The sequence below is a fragment of the Grampus griseus genome (genome assembly GCF_964374135.1).
Source record: "Grampus griseus genome assembly, chromosome: 7".
Taxonomy (NCBI): domain Eukaryota; kingdom Metazoa; phylum Chordata; class Mammalia; order Artiodactyla; family Delphinidae; genus Grampus; species Grampus griseus.
In genome coordinates, this window is record NC_139001.1 from 88,467,329 (window position 1) to 88,482,968 (window position 15,640).

The 15,640-nt window shown below is 37.5% G+C and overlaps 1 protein-coding gene across 1 annotated transcript in view; it reads left to right on the forward strand.

The window, feature by feature from the left end:
* LRP1B (LDL receptor related protein 1B) overlaps positions 1-15,640 on the forward strand; it is a gene marked incomplete at its 3' end in the record, with an annotated part of 1,802,496 nt that overhangs the window by 1,122,581 nt on the left and 664,275 nt on the right. Inside the window, exon 21 of the mRNA XM_082657914.1 lies at positions 13,205-13,387. Coding sequence (XP_082514040.1) covers positions 13,205-13,387 — 183 coding nt within the window. The remainder of the gene's footprint in view (positions 1-13,204; positions 13,388-15,640) is intronic.

The window sequence follows — 15,640 nt, forward strand, 5'->3', positions numbered from 1 at the left end:
GTGAAAACATAACAGTAAAACAGCACGAGCATATACATATAAACATAGTCATCATTTTAACATTCCACTGGGACAAGCCATGTTACAAAGATAGATTGTGTGCCAAGCCCTGAAGCTTAAGCATCTGGGGCTCTGGGGAACCACACAAGCCTGAAACTCAGGTTAGAATGGTCATCACAGGCTCCTTAGCAGGCAAAATCAACAACTGTTAACAGAAGCTGATTTCATTTGGCAAGAAGGTTAAGAGAAAGTAAAATTTCACCACTTTTTTCTGTGTTTTCTGGCAGAAGGGGATAGCATTTCTAAACATCAACATACACCCAAAGCTAACAGACATTGAGGAATAGGTTAGGAGTATGTTTAATTTCTTGTGAGGAGGTAGGATGAGAAGTGGCAAGGGAAGAAATATGAAAATGTGTGTGTATGTGTGTGTGTGTGGTGTGTTTAATAGTCTACTTGACTTCAGTATAAACTTTGGGTGTTCAAGCAAATGAAATAGATACATATATATAACCCCTTGTAAATTTGTGGAATCTTAGAGATTTTTCTCTTTCTACTTATTGTCTAAATGCTCCCAAAGAGATAGATACAAACTACATATCTGAGCATAACCGAATCTAGCAGCAGGTCTTTCTGTGACCCCCAGTTGCCTGTAGGGTGAAATCCAAACCATTTAGCATAGCATACAAGGCCATTCAAGCTCTAGGCTTTGCTCTCCTCTCTAGTTTTCTCTTTTCCCACTCCTCCCATCACTCACAACACAGAATTTTACGAATGCTGCTGACTTTGTTCGGAATATCTTTCGTCCCGTTCTACGTTCCCCTCTGCCTGACTCTTAGTCATGGCTTGGAACTCTCTTCTTATCCTCTGTCATGAGAATTTCTCCTCTGAAATCCCCAAGTCCAGGTTAGATTTCCCCTCTGCATGTTCTCACCATGTTCATTCCTACCAAAGCACTTAGGATATTGCTTTGTAACTGCATACATCACCTAGTTCCCTATGTGCAGATTATTTTATGATCTTTTCAAAGGCAGAAACTACCTTTCATTTTTCACCTAGACGCCAGCAAAAGCCATTTATTTGTTCTCCTTATTTCCACTTTTTTTTTATACAGCAACCAGTGAGAATTTTAGTAATGTAGATTAAATTATATCATCATCATTCCTGTTTCAAAATCTCTAACAGAAAGATACTTGTTGAACTTATCGTACCATAGACGTTGATGAAGCCCACAAGATCCATCCCCTGCCAACCTCTCAGATCTCATTTCTTTTCTTTTTTTTTTTTTTTTGCGGTACGTGGGCCTCTCACTGTTGTGGCCTCTCCCATTGCGGAGCACAGGCTCCGGACGCGCAGGCTCAGCAGCCATGGCTCACGGGCGCAGCCACTCCGCGGCATGTGGGATCCTCCCGGACCGGGGCATGAACCCGTGTGCCTTGCATCGGCAGGCGGACTCTCAACCACTGCGCCACCAGGGAATCCCCTCAGATCTCATTTCTAACCCACCCCCATACACTTTGTTCTCTGTCTATAAAAACAAAGTCTGTTTCCTGCTTTAGAATCCTTGCATTTGTTATTCCCTTTGCCTACTATGCTCTTTACCCTAACCTGTTTGGCTGGCTCTTTCCCTTCATTTTGGTCTCATCTCAAATATCACCTCAGAGAGGCATCTCTGATCACGCTGTCAAGATGTTCTCTATACCCAACTCACTCCTTATGATAGTCATCAAAGATGTTCACAATATAGTTCTATTTTTTCCTTTTTCTGGGCACATGATAAGATGGTACTTCCTGGAAACTTTGTGGTTGGGTGTGACCAACATGATGGGGCCCCACCCCATGCAACTAGCATTGGCCAATGAATTGTGAATCAGAAGTGATGTATGTTTTTTTTCCTATATAACATTACTCTGACCCATTTTCTTCATTGCATTTACTGCTTTCTGGATGAATCTAGTTTATGTTCTTATATAATTATTTATTAATGGGAGAATGGTAAAGAAAGCAGGCTCTAAAATTTAATTGTGTGGACTCAAATATCATCCCTGCTGCTTATCATATGTATAACCACAGACAAAGTTTCTGTTTCTGTGAAGTGGGATGCTCTCAATGAGCAGTTCTGTTTATTTACATTTAATTAAAATCAAAAGGAGCAGATAGGTGATCCTTCTTTCTAATCAAATCTTAGATAATTTGAAGTATAAGCAAAATTGAATACCATATAAACTACCATTTATATGCAAGGTATATGGAATGGGTGATAAAGAAAGGGAAGTGTGAAACTGGTCTCCACGTTCCTCTTAGAGTCTGCTGTGGGAGTCAAGGAAAGCTCAGAATCCCTTCCACAGGGGAAAAAAAGGCATGTCAGCACGAAGCATCGTGTATAGTTTCTGAGATTTTATGAATTCCTAAGGCTTACCCATGAATCTCTTGAATTTACAAACACCAGAATAAGAGACCCAATCCTAGATAAATATATACATATTTTTTTAAGTAAAATGAGTCAAAGAAAATTACGGACATTAACAGATAAAATGTACACAGGAAGGCAATCTAGAGGAGAATTGTTTCACCATTTAGATTTGAATATTTATGATGGTATATGGTATTTCCTTCTCCAGACTATATCCTCATTTTAAAGTTGCTGTAATCTGGTTGTTTATGGTACCGCTTAATAGATAGTCCACAAAGGTTCGGACATGTGTAGTTTAAGGAAAAAAAAGAAGGAAGGAAAAGCCTCAGGGAAATACCACATTTGTATTTAAATTTATAAGATAAATGTTTATTTAGAATAAGAAGACAAATGAGTGTATTCACTTATGAAGCACAAATAGATAAACAAAACAATACCAAGCAAAGCGAAGAAATGCAAATAAAATTTTAAAAATCTCAAACAGTAGCAGCATGCTCTCTGCCTTCATAGATTCTCCTTTGATCTGTGTGACCACAACTTATTTACTTCTGTAAATAATATTGAGCTAAAAGACTACAAGTCTATATGTAAAGTTGCCATATTGCTGGATCAGGAGAAGCATTTCCTTCTCCCAAAGCAACAATTTACATTTTGCAAGTCTCTTTTTGAATCGGGTTTTTCTTTCCAGATTTCTAAGTTTACATAATCTTCTTGAGAATTTCCCATTAAATCACTGAGTTAATTGTTGAGGAACATAACTCAAAAGAACTAGATCTTTGAAACCAAGTCCAAAATATGTTTAGAAGAGGCAAAGCATTGCACTCACAATAATTAGTGAAACATGGAATTCCTCCCATTACTGCCCACATTTTTGAGGCAACATTGTCCTTGGAGAAATAAAAGATGAAGAGAGGAATGAATGTATGGAATAGAATTTGGCATATACTGTTTAATTTTATTTAGGCTACTAAAATGTTTCCAAATTAGGTCATTTTAAATGTAAAATGTGTTACTTCTTCTCAAGTTTTCCTTACATATTACTATTTTGTTTAGTTATTTAATTAGTCCTCTGGTCATTTCCAGAAGTAATCTAAGTTATAACCTGGAAAGATTAAAGGTTATAAAGAGGAAGGAACCAAACAAAGGCAAAGTAAGGCAAAGTAAGGATGAGTAATGTAAATAAATCTGAGGGTGAGATTGGTATAAACAAGCTCATATCATGAAAAATGATCCATAAATTTGGCTCTAAATTCTTAAAAACTTTGCAAAGAGAGAAACATGATGAGTTTCAGGATTATTCACAAATATTCATTAAAATAACTCATAAAGACAAAAAACTAATTTGTAAAGACAGTAAAGTTAGTATTAATATTAAAGTAAGAGTGGAATAAAATTTTTCCTACAGTTTCTCAGAAGTAGATCAAAAACAAAAGAAAAGGGAGTTAGCAGTTGGCCCACTGCCCACATCCACCAAGGAAAAAAATCTGTTAGGGAAAAAATAAAATATAAAGGAATATCTCTGTCTCACTGTTATAACAGGGAGTCATTGATAAAATTCAGTCCAGCTCCATACAAAGCAGTAGTTGTTACCTTATGAGGATGCTAACCCAAGAATCTTACTTTTCAAGGAACTGGAAAAGCGAGATTTTTATAGGAAAGCTTTAGATTTTTAAAAGGTCAATAGTATGTTTACTAAATTAAACATACTGAGGGACAGATTCAATATGGGAGCTGCCAGTCTTCAACTCTTATTTTAAAGAATGTAGAAAAAATCAAAAGACTATACCTTCTATTCTTTACTAAATATTTGGAATCACTGGGTGAGAATAACCTGAAATACAACTTTTGTATGTTATTGGTTGAGCTCATACAACAGGTTATAAAATTCAACTGAGCCAAAGTTTGTTTAGTTTTGTTTTCATGGAAAGTTAAGTACTAGGAAAAAGAACCAAAGGCCATTCACTGCTGTATGGAAGTTGCCTTCTTCATCATAGAATTACTTAGCTGAAAACACCTTGGAACTCCATTTGATTTGTCTTCTTTTTTCTTCTTGGATACTGAAATCACATAAGATTTTCAAGTTACCTTTAAAAAGATCCCAAGTTTAAAGGCTTCATAGTATATTGTTTGTGAAACCAGTCTCAACATTCTTTACCACTGTAGTAGTTAAGTTGTACTGCTAAATAGGGCACTCTGCATATACTCAATTAAATACGGTAGGAAGTGGCTATATCACATTTCATATATATCATCCAAATGTGCAGACACTCTACCATCTTTATTGATTGTGTCTATGCACCCAAGTATTCTGTTAAATCATGAAGACTCTATATATCCACAGTCAGAATGATTTGGATGATTAGGAAAGTAGAAAAAGTCTCTGTTTTTGGAAGGGACTTCAATGCCAGCCTAAACTCAGCCCCTTCTCTTTAAATTGGGTGTAATTACTATGTGTTCTTAGGAGTAGCTACTTTTGGAAATTAGGTTTTCCGTGAATTGGAACTCCTATTTTCTACCAACAGAACTTTTTTACTCTTACTTCAGTTGAGATCCTTTTTATCTCTTTTTTTACTTAGGTGTTATTTCAGCATTACTACTTTAAGAATACTTGGGCAGTAGAAGCAAGTCTATTCTGTGCATCTTTAAAATATTGTATCAACTGACATAGTATAGTTGTTGAAATTCTTTAAATAAACAAATCAGGAAATGAACTATTTATATCATAGAAAATAACAACCAAAAATGTTAGTGAAAATAATCATTTACACATATCCAATTTATTCCTCCCAGCGACCCTGCAGGCTCTCTACTTTCCATGTGAACAAACAGAGGTCTCAAAAGATTAAGTAGCTGCCTTGGTGATAGAAGTGTTATTATTAGCTTTGACCTTAATTTAGTCTAATCCTAACTCATAACCACGTGATTCTGTTGACCTGAAGCAAACTGACTGACAGATATTTCTCCAGTGAAGATGAGGTTATTCAGGATCAGCAGAAAATCTCAATTTAGGATGTGAAACACTGGTGAGCCGTGTGCGAGTTCCCACATGGGAAGGGAAAGAGAACACTTTTATAGAAAGGAAAAGAAATTTGGGAGGGCTATAGTAAACAAAGAGTCCAAGGATTTTCATTGACAGAGTCCTTTCCTGGAAAGAAGAAGTGTCATTATTCTCCTGCTGGGCTTTGCTGTCATTGCAGGATATGAGAGCTTTCCCTTCTGGTCTCTCACCTCTATTTAATTGAGGATTCTTTTTATTAATTTTTTTTTTACATTTTTATCTTTTGATTAAGATCTTTTGCTGAAAGCATCACTGATCAAGAGTCAGATATTCTAGTTTCAGTGGCTTTTTGTCCCTCAGTGTCAGGAAAGACCATTTCCAGTAGTGTCTCAGACTGGAAACCTAGTAAGGTCACATTTAAGTAACAAGGAGGGGCAGGAGAGAAAACTCTCAGGCACTTTTTATTTAAAGTCCATACGTCATCAAGATCATAGACCCTGGAGATAATCTGAATCTTTATGTCAGCATCGAAGGTTGGTGACAAACTTCCAACAGGCCTGGTATATATAACTTGGGAAAGCTGTGTCTTCAGATGTCGACTGCCTCAACTTCCGAGAAGTATTTCCTTTCAGGTCACTGGATGATGTGCAGGTCCAGTCAGGGTTCTGCACCTTCTTTAGGTGTGTCACATGAATCAAGAGTCTATTCCTTGGAGTTTGGTGGCACAAGGGTTGGTTAACAGTACTTAATATGGTCTTTCCAGCAAGGTTGAGGGAAATTCTTCTGGTAGTGTCTTTTCCAATAGACGAAATCTCCAGGTTCCAAGGTATTTGTCTCCCAAGGGCACACTGTGAAAAGATTGCTCTACCAAAGCTTGGTTATTTTTAATAAAAGCAAGCAGGCCTTTTCAATATTACAGTATCTCTCCTTTTGTAAGTTATGGATAAAAAGAGCAGGAGTCAAGTTCATTGGGCATCCTGGGACTATCTCAAAGGGTGAAAGTTTATGAATTCCCAAAAGGATGCATCTGAAATTTAAAAGGACCAATGGCAATGCTTTTGGCCAAGGTATTTGGAGGACCTCTACAAATTTTGCCAGTTAGTAATAATAAATGCCATTAGTGTGTTCAACTATACTTGAGGATTGAGGGTTGTAATCATAGTGAAAGTGTTGTAAAACCAGCCAAACATCACAGGCTTGTCAAAGCACCTGGCCCTTAAAATGGATTCCCAGATTGCTATAAAGTTTGAGAGGAGCTCCTCCAAGTAGGGGTAATCTTTCCCAAAAGGAATTTAGCCACAGAAAAGGCAATAGCCTGTCTGTGAGGGAAGGCTTCAGTCCAGCGGGAATACATACAGACTGTGAATGAAACGTATTTATGTCCATGAGATGGAGGAAGTTGTATGAAATCCATCTTCCAGACTTTGAATTGTCCATTAGACAGTTTAAAATATCCAGAAGCAGTACAAATAGGCTTCCCTGGATTGTACTTCAGACAAGTAGGACAAGGGAGGTAGGCACTTTTTGCAGCCTTGTTAATGTTTCCCCAACAATATTGATTCATCATTTTGTCAATAGACCAATAGTTTAGTGTATGTAGTATGATGAGGAGTGGGGACTTTAGAGTCTCTGGTAGTACTGAGTTATTTGGTCCAAACCAGAGCTTTCTCTTTTTTCCAAACAAACAATTGTTAAATTTCCAATCTTGTTTTTCCTTTTCTGAGTTAGGCTTTTCATTGTTAGGCTTCTGTAGCCAGTTTTTCTAAATTATCATTTGGGGAGATGTCCCTTTGGATAATGACAGAGGTTTGTCTGCTGTTGGTCCCTTTAAGGACAGCATTCCTTGCAGACATATAAGCAAGGTGATTTCCCTTAGTTTCCAGAGAGTCAAGTTTAGCATGCATCAGAATCTTAATAATAGCTAAAATGGAAGGTAAAAGTATTGTGTTCAATAATTCCTGAACATAAGGACTATTTTTTTTTTTTTTTTTTTTTTTTTGCCGTACGCGGGCCTCTCACTGTTGTGGCCTCTCCCGTTGCGGAGCACAGGCTCCAGACGCGCAGGCTCAGCGTCCATGGCTCACGGGCCCAGCCGCTCCGCGGCATGTGGGATCCTCCTGGACCGGAGCACAAACCCGTGTTCCCTGCATCGGCAGGCGGACTCTCAACCACTGTGCCACCAGGGAAGCCCCGTAAGGACTATTTTTAATTTTATTTCCACTGGAAATGAGGAAGCAACTTTCCACAACATTCCAAAATCATGAGCTCCTCTGAAAGCATATCTCTATCAGTATAAACACTGGCAATTTTGTCCTTGACTAAAGTACAAGCCCGTGTAAGGGTGTGTAATTCAGCCTATTGGGCCAAAGTAGTCATAAGTAAAGACACTGCCTTAACAACATCAAAAGGAGTTATAATAACATAACCACCACAATATTTGTCATTGCTACCTTTTAAACAAGAACCATCAGTGAACCATGAGAAGTCAACACTACCCAGTGGAATTTCCTGTAGATCATTACAAGGAGTCAGGAGGTTGTCTATCAACATTCAGCAGTCATGAAGGACATTGTTGGTGACAGAAGGGAGAAGAGTAGCCAGGTTAAAGTTATTATCATGTAAAAGAGTTACGTGAAGGACAGATAACAAAGGGACTTCACGGGATATGAGGCAGCTAGCTGAGAAGTGTTGAGTATGTTGAGAATTCAGGTTGACTTCTGCATGAGGTACAAAAATGATTAAAGGACATTCCACAGTTTTCTCAGTGGCTTTAACAAAAAGGGCAGTGGCTGCAGTGATTGTAAGGCAAGGAAGTGGCTGCAGTGATTCTAATACATGTGCCACAGGGTCCAGCTGCTGGCTATAACACCCTGTGCATGGATGGTGGTCGCCAAGTTTTTGGGTGAGTACCCCAAAGTTATTCCCTTTTCTTGTCATCTATGAAAGAGTAAAAGGGAATCTGATAATAAGGAAGCCCAAAGGCAGGTGGGTTCATCAAACTCTCCTTTAGGGCCTTGAGGGCTATGTCAATCAGTTCTTCCCACAAAACTGGGTCAGGTGGTTGTTATTGTTGAGAAAAACATAAGAAATTTGGCTTTAAAAGAGAAATTTGGAATCCAATTTCAGCAATAACCAACTGGTCTGAGAAAACTTCACAGTAGCCCTTAGTCTGGGGTTTGGGGAAACTTAGGACACCATGAAGTGTATCTGGATCTAGGTGTAGCCCTTGTTCTGATATTGGATGACTAAAATATTGAACCTGGTTTTGGGCAAACTGCAATTTTTCTTTGGCGACCTTAAGTCCTTTTAAGGCCAAATGCTTTATTAAGTGGACGCTGCCTTCCTGTGAAGAGGTTTAAGAAGGAGGGCAAAGAAGCAACTCATCCACATATTGCAGCAAAGTAAAACCCTTAGAGAACTTTATATCATTCATACCAGCCTTCAAGATTTGCAAAAACTAAGAAGGACTCTCAATATATCCATGAGGCATTACTGTCCAGGTGAATTGTTTTTTTTACTCTCAAGTAAAGGCAGAAAGGTATTGGCTGTCTTCATCAACTGGAATATGAAAGAATGCACTGCATAAATCAGTTACAGTGAAGAATTCATTTGTGGTGGGAACGGATGTTAGTAACATATGAGAGTTAGGAACAACAATGTGTTGAAGGATAACAGTGTTGTTTACTGCTCAGAGTTCCTGAAAAAACCTCCACCTTTGGCCTTTTGCTTTTCTCACTGGTAAAATGGAGTGTTACAGGGGCTAGTACAGGAGATAATGAGGATTCTTCTATTATGGGCTTTAAGGTTTTCCTTTAGGGTATTGATTAATTCTGGGAAGAGGTTTTGAGGATTCTGTTTAAATTTTGATGGGAGATGCACTGTGAATTTTGCAAACATCAGTTGGAGATTTTGCCAATAAGGAAAGTGGTAGCTTGATTCAATGGGGAGAAATGATCTATATTTTCAGAATCTGCTCTAGTACCATCAGAGATAGAACAAATAAAAGATGTTAGAGGGCCACTTAATTTACCTGGCTGGTTCTTTGATGACACTGTCAATTTCTAGAATTGTTTTCCCCTTTTCGGAGAAAGAATTTCTGGCATACTTCTCTAAGAAGTTTCCAGCCTAATAAATGGATAGGGGTAGAGGAACTAAGGAGAAAAGGATGTGTATCTCTCAAAGGGCCTAAACAAAAGGGAATACATTCGGACATAGGAACCTCTTGAGGTTCATTAGAAATCCCCACCATTTGAATTGTTTTAGTACTCCAAGGCAGGGGCTGTTTTATGGTAGTGGGGTTGAGCACTCAAGAGTGTGGTATCAATTAGGACTGGAAGAAATTCATCCTCCTGGAGAAATGTTTCTCCAAGCTGTTGAAGAGGGAGGATTGGGAAGAGCCCCTCCAGTTCCTCAGAGCCCACCACTGAGAATTGGAGGGCGTTGGAAAGGCTGGTTAGAGGGATGAAGGCTCTACAGCGCTTAAGTTTGTAACAATCTCTTTTCTAATGCCCTGGTTCTTTGCAATAATAGCAAAAACTACGAGGGTTTTGGGTTTGTTTAGGAGCCTTCATTTGTTGGAGTTGAAGATGAACAATTTTGATGATCTTCCTTTGAGGTGATTCATATAGAGCACAAGAAATATGGTTTGTCAGATTAACTAAATCTGAAGTGGACATAGTTTCCCATTTCACGCTGGTCCTTTTTACTAAAAGGGAAGGATCTTAGTTCAGCCCATTAATAAACAAAGAGTTAAAAGCTACTTGAGTTAATCAACATCTGAAGGAAGACCAGAATTTTCTTTAAAGACAATCAAAAGTCAACTGTAATTTTTGTGAACAGATTTGCAGATGTTTGTGTGCAAGCCTGAATTTTGTTTCAGTCAGCAGGCTTTGGAAAAGCCCTAGTAACTGCTCAGTAAAGTTGCCTAGCAATTTTCTGAGCCTGACACATAATAAGATAGCAGGTCGTTCTCCTGGTTGTAAAGCTGGGCATCTTTCAGGATTTTCTCAATTAGCAATTTTCACTCAATGCTGGGCCTGACCTTCACTGATGAGCATATGAAGTAGCTGATATAAGTTAGAGAAACCTGGTTGGTGAGTTTGAGTGATTATATTAAATTCCTCAGCAAAACTATGAGGGTCTTTGGTTACTTTGGGAAAATCTTTGACTATGGCTCACAGTTCAGCTTAGTTCAGGGAGTACAAGATATTAAAGATTTAGCCTCTGGACCTTCAGAAGGCTTAATTTTAAAGAAACATGTTCTGACAGGTTCAGAGGAAAAGGGAAGTTTGGCCAGAGAATGAGTATAGGGGGATTGAGGGGACAGTGGAGGCATAGGCAGCATAGAAGGGAAGGAGGGAGATGGCACCAGAGGTGGAGCCTGAGACACAGACGCCAAGGAAGAAGAGCCTGAGGCTTTGAGAGCCACTTTATCTTTCTTTCATAATTTCTTTTCCTCAGTTAATCTTAAAATCTTATTTTGCAGAGAGGCAATTTTGGAGTCCTGAGTATATTGCGAAGCCCCAAAATGCCAATTGAAATAAGCATTCCACTCAGTTCTGGAAATTTTTGAGCTATTGAAGCTCAATTTGGTTTTAAGGAAATTAAGTTTGGGGATTTCTGAAATTCCCCATAACAGCCATTGACATTCTAAATTGCCTTTGGTCAGGTTGGTCCATTTAGTTAGTAGTGCCCATGAGGAAGGACTGTGGCTTTTAAACATAAAATTGACCAGAGTCCCTATAACGGAGGAGGCCTTCAAAATACTTAGATAACTGGAGTCTCATTTCCTAGAGGTTTTTCCTCTAGAGTGAAGAACAATTTTCAAACAGCTTAAACAGCTTACAGCACAACTGGTTCGATTCAGACAGCTTGTAAGACAATCCCAGCCAATTCAAAGGAAACAGCTTAAAGGAGCCAGGCCAAAGACTTTTTCAGCCAGTTTCCAGAGAATCGTCCTTTCAAAAGAATAGGCCAAAGGCTGAAAAACCTGGCACTGTTGCAGAGAACCCCTGTTTTCAGAGGAATGGGTCAAAGATTAGCCAGCTTCAGGTGAAGCAATTCCTGTTCCGAAGGGAATATGCAAAGCTAACCAGTTTCAGTGAAAGAGCCTGATATCAAAATCAGACCCAAGTGCCAAACAAGTACGCACATGCAGAACAAGGCCTTAACCAGAAAGACAAAAGCTTTAAGTAGATTCTGAATAAAGCCTGGAGAGCTCCAGATGGAAAGAGGGTGTGAGTTTGGATCTAAGAGAAAGACTTGCCTTTAAACTCCAGGGTCAGCAGGAAAAGCAGTGAGCAGCAATAGACTCAGCTGTGGGTACTGCACCTGTATATTCACCAGCCCCAGAGCCATCGAGAGTCTTCTCTGGTCCCCATATGGACCACCAAACTGTTGACCTAAAACAAATTGAGAGCCAGATATTTCTCCAGCAAAGACTGGTATATTTGGGATTGGCGAAGAATTGCAATTTGGAGTCTGCACCATGGTGAGCTATGTGCAAGTTCCCTCACAGCAAGGAAAAAGGAATGCTTTTATAGAAAGTAAAAAAGGAAAATGGGAGGGCTCTAGTAAAGAACAAGTGCATGGATTTTCATAGGCTGAGTCCTTGACAGGAAAGAAGAGTCTTTCTTCTTCCTGTTGGGCTCTGCTACAGCTGCAGGGTGTAAGAGATCTCCCCTTCTGGTCTCCCAACTCTACTTAACTGAGGTTTCTGTTTATTGATAGTTTTACAATTCCTACCAAATCAGCTCATTGAGTAATGAGAAACTCACCTGGACTTGCTTCAATTTTATAGTGATGTAGAATAATTGCTTTTATAGATATAATGTAAATTAATTGTTGGCTGTAGCTACCTGAGATGCACAATAAACTTGTTACATTAAAACTTTGGTCTAGAAAAATGAATACTAAAATATTTACTTTACAACAGTATTTGGAGATTCTGGTTATTATATCTCATAATATTAGATATTAATACAAATTTAATGTACTGCCAATTACAGTCATAGTTTTCAACTGTTATACTGTAAAAGCATCTATATGCCCAACATTTATTTTTCCTTATTCTTGTTTATGCTTACCTACAAAATTTAACCTATAATTTTAGTCATCAGGTTTTGAGTGATAATGTTATCTGGGCACTATGTGAATTACTAATTGATAAATTGACTTTGATTGCATAGTGCCTCATAAAATTCTTTTGTGTCTGTTCTGATTCTAAACTTGAAATCTTATGTCCTGAATAATTTTTTTAATTATCTGAGGGTTTTATTTTTCAACATTTTGGACATTATTCTTCAAAGATTTTGTTAGTCAGAATGTACTTCTTATTTTCTTTTTGGTTGTTTACCTGTTACCAGTGTGAAAGAAATTATCTAAAGAGATGTCACAAGATCAACAAAAGTCTAAACAGTTGGAGTAGAATGTGAAATCTCTTTTATGTGCTATAGAGAAAATACCTTCAACAATCACACTGATACTAATTAAAATCACAACAGAATAGCCACATACTATCTTACTGCTCTTTCTTTTTTTTCCTAACGTTCATCACCTTTAGAAATTCTGTGGGAGGCAAGAATTATTTTCTCTAATTATTAAAGTTTCTAAAACAAATTTGAAAATGCTAGAGAGTATTGCAGCTATTAAACAATAAAGTAAAAATAGATTCTCTCTAGGATCATTATAATGCCTAAAGAAAGAAAAAAATTGAAAAAAAAATATTATCAAGTAAAATCATAATTTCTCTCTTGTCTTCCTCTCTCTGCCTCTCTCCCTCATTTCAATTTAAGAGATTCGTTCTCCTGCTGGTTGTAATGGGAATGAATTTCAGTGTCACCCTGATGGAAATTGCATTCCTGATCTGTGGCGCTGTGATGGGGAAAAAGACTGTGAAGATGGTAGTGATGAAAAAGGCTGCAGTGGTACCTTACGATTGTGTGATCACAAAACCAAGTTTTCCTGTTGGAGTACAGGTAAGCAGAACACTGAGTTCAACTTCTACCTCAGGCCTGCTTCCTTGATGTAGGTTCCTTTGGGGCCCTCCTCAATCCATATCTCACCTTCATAAAAAGTATCCTTGTGTTTCTAGTAGGTTTGCTCACGTTCTGTACATGACAGTAATAGTAGGTAACATTTATTGAGAACTATCTGTGGACTTGGCACAGTTCTAAGAATGTTCTCTACATGAACTCATTTCATCATGCTAATTCACAATGAGAAAACTGAGGCGGAGAGCAGTTTTTAACTTTCTCAAATTAAAAAGTCAAAAGAATTTTTAACTTGCTGGCTCACAGAGCCAGCATGGAAGAAATGGGATTTGAAACCAGGCAATCTGGATTCAGAGTCTGGAATTTCACAGTCCAGAAAGAGACATGTGTGCTAAACCCACTTACAGCATTCCCCTTTTCATAGATAAATCCTTACCATAAAATTTAATGAAGATGACTAGGGAAAAAAGGCATAATTATATGCATTTATTTTCAACCAGTTTCCTAAATTTTATTGTTTTGTCGCTAGACTCCATTAAGATGAAGGTGATGACTTTCAAATCATTCAAACCTTTGATTTGTTTTGAGAGTCACTGAAGCTTTTTTTTAATAAGTTATTCTAATATTATGATGTTTCCATGTTGTTTTTCTCCATACGGTAGGTGCTACCTAACATGAAAAACTAACTTATTTACTTCCTTCTCTATGCCAGATGATGAGCTGAAGTTTAGAGAATTAACTCTTGTGGTATAATTTGTGAAATGATTGGTATCATTATCCAAACAACGCATGGAAAGAATTTTTTGTAGATTTTAGGATACATTCTGTAATCATCTCTGGGAGTTCTTCTTAATGTGAAATTGCTTCCGAATTGCTCAATCAGGAGTTCTTGGTGATTCATTTTGCCCTTTATTAAGTATTTCAACCAAAACATAGAAATGAAAAGGTATCACAGCTGTGAGTAAGCAGATACTTTAGGGACCACATGGCCCATGAGCATTTAAAGATATAAAAAGGAATTGTGTTTCTTTTCTTAAACACACCTCCTGGGTATAATTAAGCCTGTAAATAAGAGATGAAGAAATAAATATAAGCTAACATGGGCATAGGTAAATAAATACTCCTGAGGCCTACTCCTAGGAGTAGGAGTAGTGAGGGAGTTGTATTTTCAAATGATTATTTTTCCAACAATATTTTTAACAGGTAACTCTTTTCAATTATTACATAAAGATTCTTAGTTTGGGAGTTATTGGTTAGAAGAATGTGACTTTGAGTTTAGAAATTATCATAATGGAACATTTCATATTAGTTGAAAATCAACAGATGAATAACTTGTTAAATGAATGAATTATTAACTAAATAAGCAAGTTTTTATTTAACAGGCTAATTCTGATGCCAAAGAGCCAGTTATTTGACTCAGGCTAACATTATTCTAAGTGCATATTTTTTCTCCTGTTGCTTCTGGCATTTGTTTGATTGGACGAATGCTGAAATATATCAGATAACAGTCTTTAACAGGTATACGACTAAGGAACTAGCAAGGCTATAGGAAAACAAAATAAAAATATTAATTTACTTGGAATATCCTGAGCTAAAACTAACTGAATATGCTATCAAGATTTAGCAAATTTAGAGGTAAAGCCAGGCTGAAATTTCCTTATGAAGAAAGAAATTATAAATGCCTTCATAATAAAGTAATTTCTAAAAGCTGTATGTTAGTAAAAACTGGTTTGAACTGTCTATGACAGAAAACATGGAGAGAAAACATATAAATAATAAATAACAGGGTTAAGTAAAGTTAATAGAAAATTTCAAGTGATTGTGATTTATCTTGTATGTGTGTATTGATATGAAATAGCTCTTATGAAATAGCTTTTTCTGTATATGACTCAACTTAAAAATAAAACCTTAATTATGATGAAGATGGCTGATGTAGGGAGGAAAAAACCTTTTCCTCTACCCACACAGAGGGAACAAAGGAAAAGGACTTTGAGTTTATAGGGATGGCAAATTGTGGAAGGGTAAATATATGGGAAAACTAATGGAAGATAAAGGCTACTTAATAACATTTGTGTAGGTCCATTTTGATACTGACTTTCCATCATCTTCATGGCCTTAGAACTTCCCTGAGGAAGTGTTTTATGGCACTTCTCATTTCTCAAAAGTTGATGCTTTTAGTCAGATAGGGGAAGCTACAGAAGACTTCTTTCTGCATCTACTGAATCTCAAATGCTTCAG